Source organism: Plutella xylostella, chromosome 16 (assembly GCF_932276165.1).
Source record: "Plutella xylostella chromosome 16, ilPluXylo3.1, whole genome shotgun sequence".
Classification (NCBI taxonomy): domain Eukaryota; kingdom Metazoa; phylum Arthropoda; class Insecta; order Lepidoptera; family Plutellidae; genus Plutella; species Plutella xylostella.
Window position 1 is genome coordinate 2756934 of NC_063996.1, and position 19392 is coordinate 2776325.

At 36.9% G+C, this 19392-nt stretch overlaps 1 protein-coding gene across 1 annotated transcript in view; it reads right to left on the bottom strand.

Annotated features, from left to right (window-relative positions):
- LOC105393973 (basic helix-loop-helix domain-containing protein USF3) overlaps nt 1-19392 on the bottom strand; it is a 59592-nt gene that overhangs the window by 35117 nt on the left and 5083 nt on the right. The window contains exons 2-4 of the mRNA XM_048626217.1: nt 12573-12758; nt 3145-3364; nt 2049-2165 (exon numbers count right to left, since the gene is read on the bottom strand). Of these exons, the coding sequence (XP_048482174.1) occupies nt 2049-2165; nt 3145-3364; nt 12573-12758 (523 nt within the window). The remainder of the gene's footprint in view (nt 1-2048; nt 2166-3144; nt 3365-12572; nt 12759-19392) is intronic.

Sequence of the window (19392 nt, forward strand, 5' to 3'; positions counted from 1 at the left end):
GGTGAAATTGTTAGATCGTTTTCAGAAAATACTGCTAAAAGTGAAATTGACCTTGTACGCATCTCTCCAAGATCTTCAAGCCATTTTTCAGCCAGACAGCCGTCCCTACGAGATACGTTTCCATCTTTACCGAATTCGTAATTTTCCTTTATAGTAAGCTTGTATTAGTGATATTTATTTGATTGGTGTGGGTTTTCGCCTGAGGCCCTCGCAGAATGAGGAAGAATATTTTAACCGAAAGCATACACATTCCCTCAGTGTGCAAATTGTAAGTTAATGAATTAAACACATTGTAATGCATGTATATTTTATTTATTGATAGAACTAATAAATTCTATGAATTATCACAAATACTAAAAAAATATAGGTAGTAATTAAGTCCCTTTACCACTTAATAAAGCTACAGATAATGGCAATCAAAGATTAAAGTCTTATTATTTTTCTCATATTCTCTCCTATAGGTTGGCTGGTACAAAATGCTTTTAGCCTTTTGTATAAGTAATTATTAATACTTATATATACAATATTTTGTTAACAATTATTAAACTATTATTGTATATAGGAACTTAGGTAATCAGTAATCACAGGTGCTCCTCTGTTTGAATTGACGCATGAAGAAGAGGAAGAAGAGAGGCGTGAGGTCATTGAAGGCCAGGTGCATGCGCAGGGACGGGAATCTCCCGCGCAGCAGCCGCAGCAGCGCCGCGCTGACCGCGCGCTCCACGCCGGTCGCGGAGCCAGAGCTTCACTGGTCGCGCAACTGCGTCGCCGCTAAAATCTGTGGATTTTCAATTTATAGTTAAAACATATACCTACAAAAATATTTTGTACTTATTCCGATATAAATTATGTATACGTATTATTTTACTTTAAGTCTGGTCTTGATTGTTCCTATCATTAGCCTAGAAAAGACAAAATGAAAAGTTCAGTATGATATTGTTCTAAAAAATTACAGACAGATACTAAACAAAACTACGCTGTAACATAAATATTCAACACCAGTTTTCCTAAGACATTATTGGGGTAACAATGAAGTTAAATTCTATTCTATTATTTAGCCAAACATTTAGGAATAACCTACCATTTCCATATGAGGAACACCTCCTCAAGAAGCCTCTCATTGACTGCAGCCTGTCTGTTCATTACTTCAGCTAATCAGCTATCATTGTGAGGGCTGAAGCCGTGGCCCTCTCACAACGCAGTTGCTCCTTCTGCTACTCAAGCACATCGGCTGCTGCTTGTGTTCACCTCGGGCCTCGTTTATGATTCTAAAACAATTCAAAACAGAAATTGGATACATCGTAAATTACAATACCTTCTTGACTACAACCGGTAACATTTATATTTCAAAAAAAATAGGTTAATACATTGATACTTACATGTCTCAGTCGTATTTCTCTAAGTAAGTTAAACTTCCTTTCTTCTTATTTTCCAAAAAAACTACGTTGACACGAAAATGAGCAAAGAAAATCAATGTTTTTATGGAGAAAACATGGCGGCTGTCAAAAGTGCCACAGGTTATGAATTTCTTCAACGTTGAATTAAAAAGCTGTTTCTTGATACTTGCTATCGACACTAATTCCAACAAAATATATTGTAGGAACAAAATTATTTAAAACAATTAGTGGTAGTATTTATAATTTTTGCATGGCAATTAAAAAAATATAGTTTCATTCATTTCACTCAAGCCATCCAAATACGAACTAGCGATATGAAAACGAGATCAAAGTATGTGTGCTATGAATCGCGTTTTTAAACATTGCGGATTTCATCTCGTAACTCGTTCGTATCGCTTTACAAATATTTCGGTTGAGATGTGAATCGCGCCCCAGATTTCCTGTTATCGGATACGTGTGTTACTTTCTCTATTCCATAATTATGCACGCTGTGTTTTGCTTTAGTGATTCTGAGTATTTCTTCTTTAGTAAACACTTTTATTTCTTATGTTATATATAGAACAATGCAAACAAAACAACAATACCTTTAATTATAAACATAGAGTGAGTACAAAAAGACAAATACATATGGAGGTAGGAATAAGTAATTACCTTAGATATCTGTTGCAGCAGATCATCCTTGGTGGTCCGAAAGTTCTGGTCTTCCACCGTCGTGTCCGAAGGGGGGTTCGGAGATAACATCTCCACATTATAACTATTCACCGGCTCCTGAAATTATACAGAGAATAGTTATAGTACAAACAATACATTAACATAGTAACCAGGGACTCTATTTAAATACAACAACAGAGAATATATACCACACTGTATCGTTTGGTGCAGTTTATTTATAATATGCATGCGTTATAATTACAAAAATGTTAAGTAGCTGCTGCTACACTCTGCATAATCAACAATTTTGTTTTGACAAACAACAAACAGTGTTGCCTACCACAGTGTTGTCACAGTGTTACCAAATTAAATATCTGCTTCATGAGTGTTGAATAGTCAGAGAATTCATACAATTTTGGTTATTTAATGCCACTATGCTTTGCAGTCTTGTTTATTTACATCCTATAATTATTTCATAAGTAAAGTTGGGGCACTTATTTCAATTAAGTATAATATTATGGTTACACAAGCATTTAAAAATTTTTCAATTCTCTAAACAACACTACTTCTATTCTAAGCACAAATCAAAACATTGTACCTATCCTCAATCACATTTAAGTGGTCATAGTTGGTACAATTACTGTCAGATATTTAGACCAATCATGCACTCTCTAATAAAAGGCCATTCATGTATTGTGTGCTTGTGCTTCTTTCATGCTGTACTATGGTGTAACATATTTGGATAATGGAGTATTCAACTATTCACATGAATACTCTTACTCATTGCTTTAGTATTTCTTCGTTCTATTGAAGAATAATAAAATAAACAATCATATAACAGGGCTACCGCCAAATTTAACAGACAACCAAATTTAGCATACTGAACCACTACGGGGATAGATAACCCTTTGTACTGAAAATCCTAATAACCGGTAGCGGCTGCTAGACGGGTTAGTTATCGACGTCGATAAACTCGTTTAATGCGCGTTTCACCAATCACAGCGGTAGCTGAACCGCCACCGGGATATACCTTTCTACTAGAGAGAAACTGTACTGAAAAGCCTAATACTAATAACCAACAGTCATTGAAACCCACCCTAGTATCAACCCTAAGCGGCTGATGGTGCGGCACATTCGTAAGTGCGGAGCGGTCAGCACTGAGCCGTATCTTCTTGAAGGGCGGCGGGTCGGCCGGGGGCGGGTGGTGCTGCGGGGGCGCGGGGGGTGGCAGGTATGGGGAACCCAGCAGGGAGACCCGGGCCGTGTTGCCGCGGTACTCGCCCACGGCGCCGCCGCCGCGACCGTAGCTGCTGTCTCTGGAAGAAGGAAAAGGATCATCAGCTAATGTTATACAAGTGGGTAAAACTAAGGCAGGATAGAGAGTAAAGCTGTTGTATAGAGGACGTCTGAAACAATATGATAGGCATAGAGTTTTTTGTAAGGTTGTTCGTATTTTCATGGTGCTAATGCTAATGTAAACGTTATATTACGATGCGATGTCCTAAACTCACTGACAAGATGATGCAGCAAATTTCCTCTACTTATATTTTGTTAAACTGCTGAATAATGAGGCCGTGCCCAGTTTGCTTCAGAAATGCCTTTCGTGTAACCGGTAAAGCTTGTGTGTTTTACAGTTAAATACAGTCGAATATGTGCGTAAGTATACTTAGTTTTTTTACATCACCATTGCAAATAAGGGAAATGAAAAAGAGAAAATAGCTGGCATACCTAAACGAAAAACGATACTCGGAATTCTCGTAAAACATTTTCAAATAAACGATTTAACATTCCATCCGCCGTGGCGCCGTCCACGTTGGCTTTTGGCAAGGTAAAGTGCGATAACGCCGTGTAAACGTCAAATTGACAGATGGCGTACGCGGGCAGGCGATGCGGGGGGGCAGAAGGCCAAGGTTGCGCGCGCGGGGCGCGGGAGGGGGGCGCTAACTGTAGCGCGGCGCGGCGCAGACCGGCCGTACGGCCACATCGGCATCGCCTTCTGTTTATTTTTTATTATTATTCGTCGCTCGCCCGATCGCAGACGAAAGCACGTGGTTGCCAACGTGGCGCACTAAAATAAAATCAGACGCGTCGCAGTACATCAGCTCCTTATCTGTCTGCTTACGTCACACTGTTCAAACAATCTTGAACAATAGGTGTTATTCATGATTATTTGTAATCTTATTATTACAATGGCGGGCGTAGAGTTACCGTACTCTTTGTTCCTTATCAAATTCGAGCTGACTCTGCTGCCAACAGCCAGCACTACACGTAGCAAGTAGCGCTGTTGCAACGGTGGCGCAAAAATGCAAGAAAACAAATTACGTTTGAGTGGCACATTGCTAGATTCACTATTTTAGCGCACGCTTTCATAACACGACTGGTTGGCTATCGTCCAAAAGTTCATGTACATTTTAAAACACACATTCTTGTCTATATTCTTAGTTGTGTTCGGAAATTCTGTAGTAGCCTCGAGTCGAGTGGCACGTGTGTGGGATTAGGGTACTTAGATAACATGAAACTTGGTTGTATTGTTATACCTATTGAGGATAATATCAGAACGGGTGTTTTTGTAGCTCTGCAGCTTTTGCTAATGGACACGTACTGGCATGGCTCGCAACAACTGCAGTTAAACCTTGTTGCCACCCGAAAAACATATCTATCTTATCTTCCGTTACTGCTTGATATAAAAACGTAATGCCTAACTCAGATAAGGTTTTAATAATAAAAGAGACAAGTACTACTCTGTTTCCCGCAACGCGGCGTATTGCGTAATAAAATGTTAATGGGGACTTCCAACGAAAGACAATGAACGCTAGAAACAAACGAAATGTTATAATCAGAATGTTGTCTTTTTATTTTTTGTCAGCATCCAGAAATGTATTGCTATTTCATGTTTTGTTTTGACGTAGGGTTGCAAGTTAAATTATTTTTACTTGATTATCACGCTCATGAATCGGACGATTACGGGATTATGCAATAAAACACATAGTTATTAGATGTAACTTAAGATTTGAGGCAATTATGGACAACTTATAAAATACAGAAGTATGTATTTCCTCACTGATTCTTATCATATAGTGTGTCTGAGCAAGCCACTTTCACTGACCCGGAAATTATACAGTGCACTGACAACTGGCAACCCTGAGCATCCGTCCCCACGAGTTTATCTCGCCATTGTCTCCAAGATGAACTGATGTCCCCAGCAATGGGAGCTGGGAACTGATACAACAAAACGGTTATTGTTCAGATTTCTACACGAAGTCCTTTTGTCGATGACAATAACGATTGTTTTGCAGATCCTTACAAAAATATTACTGTGTGCGAGAGCACAAAAGTGCGAAAATAAACCGGAAAGAAGGTAAGTACATATATAATGATAAGTTAGAGGCAAGTTATTTTTATGAATAACGAAGTTACATTGCAGCTCTCTAAAGATCACCACGGTGACGAACACTAGTCTACGTCTGATATTATACGTATACCGATATGAAGAAACTTCAACGATAAATAATATTTCTTATACCAGATTTTTTTTTAAATGTTTTGGCTAGTAAAGTAAGATCCCATTAGTAAAGCTATAATTATGAGCTTGCATCAAGCTTAACTTATGTTATTTATGTCAAAGGTCAGAGCCGGTTTAATTTCGGACGCAGTTTCGTACGTGTTAGTTAGGCTGTAAATATTCAGGTCTTTAATTGGGCTCGGGTCGCTAGACATGCTATATATTACTGACTAAGGTGAGGTTAGCACGTTTCTGAGCTGCACGTAGCTATGTACATTACGTATTAGCCACACTTGTTACTAAGCTCACTCTTCGATTATACTTTTATCGGTCCGTATTGGTACAATATAATAAATTATAATAAAAAATATATTTTTTAAAGTTTCTCACATTATTCGTAATCGTCATCAACAGTAAATCAAATCTAAGTAGGTACTAAACAATCTTAAACTATGGTAATATCAAAATCCTAACCATCCATCGAATTTAAATATTAAGTGAGAATACACGTGATCGCCTAATCTATTCGTAACATTCTCGCTCATGTGCTGTTCTCAAACTTTTCCACTGTACGAGAGGTAAACATTTGTATCGCTAGCTCCGGACTTTAGCATGAAATTGTTATTTGTCTGAGAATTACGTACACGGCTGAGACATACAGAGATACATTTAAACTATAATTTAGCTACTAGTGTGGCTCGGAGAGGTATTTTTACCAAATATAATATATGTAGTTTGAAATTAAAACATCAAACTGATAATTAATTAAAACTACGAATAAATTTAATCATTCTTCATTTAAACTTAAAAGAAGAATTTGAGCATTCTGCCTTCAGAATAAACCCAATGATTTATGTATCAAACTATGCACAGTGAGTGAGAATTGTAATCTTATCTCGAGGGTTAGGTGCCTATTTCACACTCGTAAATACACCGCAGAGGTCACAAACAATGAGTTCGTTAGTGTAAAATGTAATCTAAATGGACAACATTTCATTTTCTTTACCCTATATTTTTATTAGTTATTCGGAAAGTTTATAGAAAATTAGTGGACCCGTATTTTTTAATTTTGTATATACATAAATTTTTGCATGTTATTTTTAACTTTAAAGTTAATTATTATAAAACCGGAAGTGACGTCACATATTAGGCTCAATTTTTTTTTTGTCTATTGCCTGAGTCTCGAAAAAAAACATAAATGACACTGACAAGTGACATTTAAACTTTGTTTACATGCCAACCAACAAATGGGTCATTTTCAAATGACCTTGATATTTCTAATGATGGAAAGTAGGTACTTATCATGTAAAAAAATAAGGAGAAGCATTTTTTCAGCTGTGTAGGCGGTGGCATGCTCTGGGACATATTATATAGAGGTCATCTCTTAATAATAAATAAAAAAAATAGTCAGAAAATGTCAGAACAGAATTAATGAAAATGACCCAAATAAACAACAACGTCACGATAAAACGTCAACGTCAATCAAAAATGAAAGTGACAGTTACTTTGTTTTTAAATCTATAGGCTTTGATCATCAAAATGCATCGCACCCGATGCATGACGTCATCAGCACTTTTTTACTATTTTATGATTTTCTCGAAAATGATACATCCAAAAAATACATAAACATTTTTTTTGTGGTCTTTAGAGCTAAATCTCGAAATGGTTTTCAATTTGTAGCAGCTTTAGTTTTTTGAAATGTTGTCCATTGTGAACTTTATTCACCTGCCAGACTGCCAGCCAGCCGTGGTAATAAATTCCCTTCAACAATGACTGAAGGTCGTTTCTCTATATCTTGACAACATAGCTATTGGTATCTTCTACTGTAATTCTGTTTTAAATGACAAAATCTAAACCAAGTCTAGTATATTAGGTGCCTGTTGTATTATGTATGCTCTTAGAATAACTACTATTCAAGTCTTTAATATTGAAGTAGCTACCAGAAAGTATGTAGCTGAAGACGTAGACAGAAATCAATTGTGAGTTTGTGAGTCAATCCGACGCTTTTCGGTGAAAATTAATTTGTATTCTCTTGATAGGTTGCAAGTAAAAAAACTGTAGACATAAATAAATGCACTGCGATTGCTTTTTATGTGTAAAGTCTGGCACAGTATTTGATATTGATGGCGAAGGGCATTGCCTCGAAACAAATGACTTGTTTTACAGCGTCTGATTCATCAATAATCGATTTATCATAATCGAACAAATAATAATGAATAATAATGCCATATCTAAATTAGAATATTTACAAATATTGTTAAAGGATGCGGTTAAAGTTTACCGAGTTTTATTTCTACAATACAACAGGATATTCTCGCTAATTTGACTGGACAATACTTTGTACGATGACAAAACCTACCCAGTACTTGTCACACACAAGTGACACAAGTCTACACCCTACACTAATATATATAAAGATACCTATTAGAAAACCTATTAGAAAAAACCCTCTCTCTTAGCGCTCTTTAGTAGTAAGAAAATAGCACTGGTAGTTGCATATCCTAGATATTGTGTAGACAGATTCAGATTTATTAACAAGGCCAGTTAATATTATCACAAGGATAATCTTAACTTTGACATTGAATCGCATATTCAAAGTCGGGGAAATCGATACCAATTTAAGGTCAAGCGAACGAACCCGAAGGTTTATTTAAAAGTTGAAGGATTCCGTCCTAATTATACACGGCGTAAACGCACTTCCTCATAACGAAATGCTATCAATCAAGTACATTCCAAAAAAACATCCTGTACATTTAATTGCAGCCGCAAACCGATGAACTAGTTTTTGTACGCGACTTCATTCGTCAGCAAAATGTGGAAGTCGACTCGTGTAACTTTGTAAGGGCGTCGACGTCGACACTTTTAGGGGTGCGTAGGCGGAAACGAGTGGACGCCATTAGCGAAAGAAATTTACAGAAAGAACCAGTTTGCTTACTTTGTTTACACGTTGACCCGCATCTTTGTTATTAACCTAATGAGGGCCCTCGTTATCATTTCTCGAAACTTCGATGTCATTAATTGTGTTGGCTGGCGATATGAGCACAAATGCTCATTATAAACTTTCCAAATAAAGATGTCTTAGCGTAAATAAATAAAACACAGCAAAACTGGGCAATTCTATGTATACTTAGTAATATTAAAATCTTTTTGTGCTGCAAAATTATGTGTAGGTACGTAAATGGCATGGCATGTTGACCGGGACATTTTTAAGCCTTTAATATTTTAATCATTATATTCAGGAGCAAAATGTAACGCAGTATTTTTCCTTACACCAGTTAGTCTTTTTGGCGCGTGTTTATCGACAATAACAGTGACGTCACGAGGAGAAATACAGTTCTACTAATCGCCATTAGCCGGCATAATCGAGGTGGTAAATCTAAATTCTAGACTCGAGTCGCGGCCTTATTCTGTGAGTGTGAATGTCAGTAGTAGTGATGTAACGAATATTCGCATTCGCATTCGCATTCGCGAATATTCGCATATTTTTGGATATTCGCATTCGCATTCGCATTCGCAAGATTTTGTGCGAATGTTTTGCGAATATCAGTAAGTACTTATTAACAAAAACTATTTGAAAATAATGGTAGGTTAACAAAATCTAAGTCCTTTCGTCTATAACTTTTTTATTACAAGTTACCCTCTTAATCACATTTCCAGTCTTACTTTATAATTTGGTATTATTTATTTATTTTGGGAAATGAAACTTTACATTTTAATACTTTCATAAGACATAAACTCTTTAAACAAAAAGCGTATTTTGATAGTATACACGGTTATTTGCAAGTAGACCTGATCCTTTCAGGAGGTGACCTAAACATTTCAAGTCGATTGAACCCTATAATGCATAATCCGAAACATAACCATTTCTAAGATACGTATTTAATATTTCAGTTTTTTTTTAATTTTTTAATTGACAAAATGTTATGCTTAAAACCGAAAAAAAACTAGCCATATTTAATTTTTTTTTTAGTTGTTTTGCATAAGTGACACCTTAATAAACTGCTTAATTAAAATAATCAAATGTGCATTATTTGACTTAAATTAGACACTATAACTCAAAATAATTAAACATATTTAAAAAATATTCAAAACGTATAAAGAAATAAGTTAAATTAAAAAAGAATATCATATGACAATTTTTTGTGCACTTCAACTTAAAAACATTATCAACTTATAAGCTTTCGAATAAGATATTTCAATATCAAATCGATTCAGGTATCACCAAGATATGGCCAAAACAACCAGCATAGGCGATTAAAATTCAATAGGAAAACTAACAAGATTAGCCCAATTTGAAAAGTGTGATTGTTTACAGTCTTTCAGTCCTATTGACTTTAGTATGGAAACCCCTATTGAGTTTTCTCCGTCTTCTCTGGTTGTTTTGGCCATATCTTAGTGATACCTAAATCGATTTGATATTGAAATATCTTATTTAAAAGCTTATAAGCTGATAATGTAAAAAAACTTAAATATGAAATATCTTAGAAATGGTTCAGTTTCGGATAATGCATTATCGACTGAAAATGTCTTCCTCTATCACCTCTTGAAAGGATCAGATCTACTTACCAATAAGGCCCGGGTCTCCTATTTACGCCGCAGGTCGCATCCAGCGTCTCGCCGTAGGCCGCGTCACGATGCTCACTGCATCTATGCGCCAAACGTCGGCGTGTGAGGGAGACCGCATCAGTACATTTCTATAGTGAGCATCGTGACGCGGCCTACGGCGTGACGCTGGACGCGACCTGCGGCGTAAATAGGAGACCCAGGCCTAACCCTGTAGTGACAGAACAAGACAGCCATAGATTTAAATACCTACGTTTAAATGTTTCGTGTAAGTCGTCCTCAGAAACCGCACACAGTCGCAGTGTGTCGTAACAGTTACGGAGCTAACTAAAGTGTTACTACTTTTACAAAAAACTGCGACTAGTATTGGCTAGTCTGATTTGGAATGCGCCTAGAACGTAACGTACCTTGTTCAGTACGAGACTGCCACTAAACCATACAAATGGCTCCAAATTTGAACACAAACTGAATATTCGCATTCGCATTCGCATTCGCGAATGTCGATATCAGATATTCGCATTCGCATTCGCATTCGCGAATGTCCAAAAACACACATTAGTTACATCACTAGTCAGTAGTAGGTCGATAAACTCGTGATTGAGGTGCGTATGTGGCCATAAAGATAAGCCGTGTGAATTATTAATTTATACATGCTGTATCAAGGCTAAAAGGGAGCTGGTGATTCAAATTGCTTTACTTTTGTTAATGTTGCAAAGCTTGAAAAATACAAGTACCGAATTTGATTGCATTGGTGTGAAAGGTCGTTAAAAAGTGGCATGACATTAACTACATTCATTTGATTCAATTGATCGCGCCTCTATAAATATAGCCACAAATGGCTCAAATTTTACATAAGCAGGCATAGCACTAAATAATGAATACATAATATCTGTAAGTGTACCTCTCTACGTACGTGGATACTTAAAAAGCTTTAATTATTGACATTGTTCTACAGCACGTTGACCTAGAATTCTGACATTTGGCACAAACAAAGGTGTCCGCACAATAAAAGAAAACAATCCTACCTACCTATAACAGGTTTTAAGCATTCTTGTAACAGTAGTTTTGTGACACGCATTGCATAATATTTACATAAATCAATATTCTATGAACTTAGAGTACATGACATAGTATAAATAACTATGTTGCATTTTAGTTACAAGTTAAAGGAATAACTAGAAACTTTTAGAAAAACGGTAAAGTCCTGAATTTTACGTAAAGCCACGAAATAATAGGTATACGAACCTGCCGTTAGTAACACGGTTATTGCCGAGATAAAAAAAGAGAGATAAACAAAACAGACGATAAAATTCTAAGATAAAAATAAAGGTATGTTTTTAATAGATTTGATTGTTGTTTCGTGCTGGCGTTATCTATCGCGAATTATACAGCGCGCGAATACAACTTTAGGTACTTATTACTTAGGTATTATTATTTACTACAACAATGCTCAAATAACATTGAGATATATAATTTCATAGTCGAAGATTGCTAGAACCATTCAGTTGCACGTATCAACGAATACTTAGTTTATTCATTTTCAAATCAGTTCGAATCACCATGATCACTATAAAACCTACTAATCTACTACGATTACTACACTAGCACACTATAAAAATGTTACTACATAACAAAGATATCTATTATAGTTATAGTATATAGTTAACTCCTTATACAATATGTCTACGTATTCCCTAATGAAGTAATTAACGATTTGTGAATTTATATAATTTTTACGTGATACAAAGGCGTATAGAGAATATAGATATTAAATAAGTATTTGACTAAAATAGTTAACTGCACCTTGTACCTCTTATAAGTTTGATTATTTACTAACCTCATTTATATTGTAGGTACCTAAGTCTTGTGTTGCTACGACCTGAATTATACAATATACATTCTACCTTATTATTAGTACTAGAATAACGTGCAAGCCATTTTTTACTCATATAATTTAATAAAGGAGTTGTATAATAGTTCCCCGCACGCCAACAGCATGAGAGCAATGACCGGATGTCCGTTTTATTTTAGCTTTAAAAATATGCTTTGCACACTTTATTTTCACAAACTTTCAATCACGATTCACAATCATCGCTGAAAGGCTTAATTGAACCACAGTCATCAATTTCCGATAATTAATAACCAATTTTCTTAAGCTTTAAATTGCCACATTAATATGAATCCCATTGACCGTTTTGAACTATATCTCATTGCTTTAAAACCGTCTAAATCTGAGAACTAATCTGTTAGGCTTTACATTTCGCAACTATGATACTACGCACTCAAAGTTTTTTCCCTAACATGCTAAGAAGAAGATAGTTGGAACTCTCGATGGCTCACTCTCTTCCATCCAAAGGTTTTCTGGTTGAGATTGCTATAAGCAGTAAAACCGCCTATTTGTACCTACTGTTTTCTTTGTACATTTTTGTTAGTGCAAATAAAGTGCATAGTATAGTTACCTGTAACTAAGCGCAGCGGAGCCATATCCGGGCTGGTGCAGGCGCAGCTGGGCGGGCGAGTAGGCGGGCGCGTAGGGCGCGGCGGGCGGCGCGCGCGGCTGCGACGCCACGCCGCCGCCCGCGCCGCCGCCGCCCGGCTTGCCGCCGTACGCCAGCGCGCCGTGACTGTGCTCCGACTGCCCGGGCCTGCAGCAATGATGGTACCATGTTAGTGGGTTATTTCAATGTATCATACTGTATATTATTTATTTCAATATCTCGGATCACCCCCTACCGCTTCAGTAACGTCGGTTTGTTATATTAAATTTGTACTTAATAGAAAAGGGGAGGGCAACCAGTACGAATTCGCGATCTAAGAGATTGTGAATCGCCTTAAATAGAGGTATTGACAGTGGCTGATAACAAAGGAAAACTTTCATTACATTGTAAAATATAGGTTATACATATTTCTCGCATAAGGTTAATAGTGGTAGAAACGATCAATGCCGACAAATTGGAAAAGCAGTTTGGGCAATTGCACATTGAGTATGAATGGTCTGGAGACGAAATAGGCAGACGTTCCCCTCTGGCGGGGTGGTAGGCCAGAAAGGCCCACCGATTTATAAAAACTAGTTGCAGTCTCAATTTTCACTAGACTCAATCTAGTTGGCAAAGCGTTCGTTTCATAGAAAATGATTTGTTTACATACTAAAATGACAGCTTCAATTCATAGAATATCCGGATTCCGGATTTAATCACAGATTTGGTCATGGTTTATTGTTATTAGCTGTTTCCTAGCAACCAATGTGAAAAAAATGCAATAGTGATGTACCGGTATGTAGATATGTATTAATCGACAAAAAAGGTCATAGTTGGGAAGCGTCCGTAGTCGAATTGGCTTCAGTAATCGTAACTGATCACTGAGGTTAAGCAACAACTGACACGGTCAGCCATTGGTAGGTACAGCATGAGTTAGCGATTTCAAATGGTTCTTTTCTGGACGCTTCCGTGCTTCGGACGGGACGTTAAGCCGTTGGGTCCCGGTTGCTGCTTCGGCAGCAGTCGTTAAGCCTAGTCAGAGGCCGCCCGAAGGGGCGGCTTGAAAGCATCTGACCGTCGGGTTGCCCACTTACTCGACAACTTCAGTGCATTGTACTCATTCAAAAACGGCGATACGGCTCGCGACCTATCACGTGAGTATAAATGTACAGCGAAAAGCGGGTGACTTCGTTTATTAATCATTCCTAATTAAATTTAACTATACCTAATTAATTTGAAATTAGTATTTCTAACCCATGTTCTCGAATTCATCGATAACACTTATCGATAATTGTTACATCCATTGGCAAGAAAAATGAAGACACTGTGTTCATTATTAAATGTCACTTCACGTAACCCTTATTGCTGGGAATTAAAACTCATAATGATATGTCCCATGAGACATAATCATGGTAAACGGTAAAATTTCCCCCCGCAAAAATTGGCAGACTTTTTTGTATCAAGAAAGATCGCTATGACGCTTCCCGAGGGTACACCCGAGTCCGCGTTGTTCTATGCAATTGCATGACGACTCATCTTCCAGGTCCAAATGTTCTGACAAGGACTTTCCCTGACATTCCCTCCCCTCGAATTTGATATTTCAAGGTCAAATTATTTACCGTTTGATGCTCTATTTTATCCGTAACAATAACGTTCCTATAACAAAGACAAGCGAAGGACAAAAGGTGGAAACAAGCTGTGTTTCGATGACGATAGACCTGTCATTTCATGGCCTCATTGTGCTACAATAATGGGATAAGGTACCTAGGTAAACTAGTATTTATAGAAAACACGTGACGTATGTTGTACTTGTATGATACAACAAAACATGTCTCTTAGCAGCTAGCGTATTAATGACTAATACAAAAGAGAAATAACAATAATAATATTCATAATTTAGTTCCTCTTAAATAGCGCATCAAGGTTTAATTATTGTTCCATGGTAACCCTAACAGGGACATAATATAATAACATAAATGTCGTGAGATAATGAATTATGAGATGTACAGCGAAACGTGTTTTAGACTAAAATGGCGCAATCCCGCGGTTCTGTTAACCAAATTAGCCTGCACTCGCACTGCAGAAGGAAACGAGATAAACACACAGACTATTCTGGTCCCAAACTGGAACTTCCTGTATGTGTTCTAGCTGAAACATAAACAACGTACACGCGAAGTTGGGAGATAAAGCTGCTTGCCTGCTTCGTCTTATTCGGCTGCTACTGAGCCGGTTTACATTGACAGAGTTCAGTCTTACGGCTGCTTACGGTGTTACTACGTTACTAGAGTCTACAACTCTACATGTACATTTCTTAGGGGATTGTGGAAAGGGTGTCAGGCAGTGTCAGCCGAAAGTAGGTCACATCTCATAATTCTAAACAAATTTTGCTGTACAAGTTTAAACCGAAATCAATCAATTATTAATTCTATTTCCAGCGTACACGGTATGCTAATTCATAAATTTGTTCACGTGTAGTTGCCACAAAGTTGTACTCGTACCAAGAAGCTAATAAATTCTTTATACGTAAAACATTTAAAAAAGCCTTGTCCGAAAATCCGAAAAGGAATCTTTGATGTCTTTTTCCTGGCCTAAAAAATGCTTCGTATTCCGTCACTCTGAAAATATTCGAAATATCTTTGCAAACAGGAATAACGAGGACGGACAACGGATATTGACAGAACTGAAATATTCCATGAATTTTACGCATTTTTGCATAAATTTATACTAAAATACCATTACGCAAATCAGACCTGGTAAAAAATATTGCAAAATGCAAGTAAATATTTCAGGTGAGTAAGTGCTCTAATTAACGATACTGACTGAACAAATTTCAACAAATACACGGAATGAGACGAAACCGCTAATCCAGAAAACCCACATCACTCAAACGCTTATGTGGCATTGTATGATGAACCATGATGACTAACTGGCCGGCAGACTGACTCATCATCATCAACAACACAAAACGGATTAACTACTATAAAAAGCGCCTTTTATATCGGCGCACCTTTCACATTAGCTATTCGCTATTACCAGGATATTAGGTATATTTAGATTTATGTACTGTCTGAGCAAACCTGTTTCCGCTAAGCTAAAAAGTTGGTATGTGTCCTTAATTTCGATGAGAGTTGAAATGTTTTTTAAATTTATAAATAAGGAAAATTGTATTACTTGCGTTTTCAGCATACATTATTCCATACATTATTGCATTGCATTGAACCAGAAAAGTGAGGAAATAGGATTCATTAATAACTAACTATTTATTAAAACTTAAAACTGATGATATGGTTATGCCAGTAGCCAACCACATAGTAGGTATCGTTACCAAACGTAGAGTCTTGAGCGTATAATTTTATGTAAGCGTGCGTGCACAAGTGTCAAGAGCAGTTATTCAAGATCGGTTTATAAATACAACATTACCTGGCCACGATATCGTATCGCAGTTTTTCCTATGCGTCACGCGAGCAGGCAAGGGGGGCGCGGATATCGGTGGAATTCGGTCTTTCATAACTATCGGCACAATAACTGTGCGATTACTAATGAGGACGAGCCACGGTTCGATTATTCGATTATATTACGAGCTCGTTATTGATAATCACGTGCAAACGGTAATTAGGTACCTGCGAAACAATAGTGTGGCTTTGAATAGCCAGTGCGTGTTGGTCTGTCAATAGATACGAGTAGATAGAGTAATGTCAGAAAAATATACGATAAGTACTTGTTTTTATATCAAGTAAAATTCTTGCTAGCGAGTCATAAATAGAGTTTATAAAATTAGTTACCAATCGTGAATTTAACGTTGATTCTTAAAGGCAAAACGGAGGGAAACAAAATTAAACTGATATACCTACCTACTTAACTGTGTAGTTTACACCGCTTGCTTCGAGCTGTAGACATTGAGAATGCGATTTCGTATCGTGCAAAACGTACCGAGTTAAGGTTAGGACGTCCCTCCGACATTCAAAATAACGAAACATTGTTTTGTGTTCAACTCCTTTGTAACGATCTTCAAGGATATATAAACTGTTTACTGAGTTCTTTAAAGAAATAAACACAAAAAGGTTTTCTTCTCAAATCATAGTGTGCCGACCAATTTGAATATTAGTGTTACCTAGAGGTAAAATTATTAACGCAGAAGTGTTTTCCTACCACGAGGAAAAAAACATAACATTTCAAAACATTAAAGGCAGTGATGATGAATCATGAATGCATCATACTTCTACCGCAAATATTTATTTAATTACCCAGTTAAATGCTTTATATTATGACTACTGTGCGTCCGGTCCAATCTTAAACAAAACAGAAGAAAGAAATACCAATTTAGCGGTAAAAGCAGAATGGGAAAGCACCGGCTCAGCCAGACTTGTGGCATTTATAACGGTCTCACGCCAAGATCAAAGGTTTAAAGCCAACCAATGCCGTTACTACGAAGTTTTAGTGCTCGTATCGCAGGCTATTTCTGAAAGCTTTAAATATTATCTGTTTTTGTAAATACAGCTTTATTTCGCGAACGACGACGAGTGGGCACTGTATTTATAGATAGGAAATGGAACAAAAGTTACAAGAGTAATTTTCAGTTGGTTCTATTCGCAAAATGAGTCATTTATATTCGAAATGGATCGGAGTTATTTCCTTTTCATACGGGATGGTGACTTCAAATACGTACGACGCGACGACAGAAGTTTGTAAGTTGTGGTACTGGATGAGATGAGTTAGTAGATTGAGTTAAAATGTAATCATCATTAATCATAGCAACTTCTTCTGAAATATTGTTCATCAATTTCCTGAAGATACTAAAATGATAAAATCTATCTTCCTATCGCGAACTTGTTTTGACAACGATGTTTGGATTCAAAATGAATACTACTTAGTACTTACTTCGACTTACTACACTAATTACTTTGTAAATTTTATTTGGTTTTGACTTCGCGATACCCCAGTGATTGGATAATTATATTATGTCCTTATTTTTTTTAAGTTATGTTAACAACCAAAAACAACGTATACGTCGACTTAATAGTTCACCTTATTTCTAGACCCAGCCTAATTACAATGTAGCACAATATTTCCTGTGATTACTATAAGTTGTCTGTTAGACTGTTGCTATGTCTGTGCGGCGTCTGCATAACTTTTACTTTCACAAGCCGACCGCGGCCCGAGCCCATGTCTCGCTTGACGTTTAAATTATTGACTACATGAACGAGAATAAGCTTTCTGACATGTCCCACCCAGCCCCTGCCCACACCACGTCTATCTGTGCGAGTAGTTTTGACGTGCCGTGGTAATCATTTTAATTTGGTTTGGTGTTCTCAATAATCAATGTTCACCGTAAAACTAAATCGCTAGTGTGTCTTAAGTTTAAGCATACATTTATTGTGACTTGGATTCGAGATTCTGCATATTTTAGTTTAGCACTGTCAAAAGACTCACGTAAATAGTCAAAACTTAAATTTCGAATCTGTAAAATTACTTATTCGGCCAAACATAAAGCCGAATACCCAAAGAAAACTTACGTTACGTTATATATCACAGTGCTAAATTTAAAATTGGTGCCATCAGAATCGGCTACCCGTTTGTTACTAAACTTGTCCCACACACGGATTTGAAATACCGCGCACGACTTCCAAACATTGTAATGTCACCTTTGTTTCGGCCTCAAGGACTATAAAATGAGCCGAACGGTAAAGTTGCACGTAGAAAGCATATGAATTTCATTGCAATGACGCTATAAAAATCGCGAGGTCGTTGGCACGGCTGAAGGTACACCAAAAGACAGACTCCCGGAGAAATACCGGTGGCACGTGAACGCTAAATACCTGAACTGGATTCCTCGGAGTTTTGCTAAATTCTACGTCGTATCGCATTAATGCTTGCTGTGGTGCGTGTTAACAGTTTTTTTTAATGCGTATGATTTTTATAGCGATAATTCTTATGGGTGCATTTGCTGTCCAGTAATGTGGCACTTTAGGAGAATAACAAACATATCCTATGTGATATAATTACCTACATTTACACAAACAAATTACCTACGTACCTACGATAATATTTGAGAGTCCTAGACTCCTGTCCTAGCACAGATCCCAATTAAATGCAAAACAAGCACTCGTAACAGAATTTATTTTTATTAATTTATTACATTCCAACTTTCAAGGAGCGTTGCTATTCAACGAATTTGAATTAGGTGTGCGTAAGTAGAACTTAAGTGTTATAAAAATACCTGTGACATCATTCACTTTTTCAGTGCCGCTAATATAAAAAATACGTGCCGATTATTCACAAATCTCCCAATAAGTTATTTGTCGGTAAGTTCTATTAATACCGGGGTTGATTGTACGAGTAACTAAACTAATAGCAATAGATTGTCGTCTACTATACCTCTCAACCTGTCTTGTGTCCAGCCGAGCTCATACAGTTGTCTACCCGAGCCGGTGTGTATTGAGAAACTTACGTACTGTATTCAATTACTATTCACCATTAAAGCTATAAATTCTTCAACAGTAGCAAACTATTTAAATTAGGTATTCGCTAATGTAAGGAGCATGTTGACTATTCCTAAGAATAAGTATATACTTAGTACCTAAATAAAAGCTATAGTGAAGCTAAATTATGTGGTACGGACACACGTAAATAGACACATCATATTATTTTTCAGTCACTTTCATCATCATCATCATCACTGTCAACTCATCTTCAACGACTACAATTGTCACTGACTATTTTGTTTTAATTTATTTACATAATTATTAGGTATAGTGCAGGTGGGTTATTCCGAATTTCGGGTAATTCCGATTTTTCCCAATTT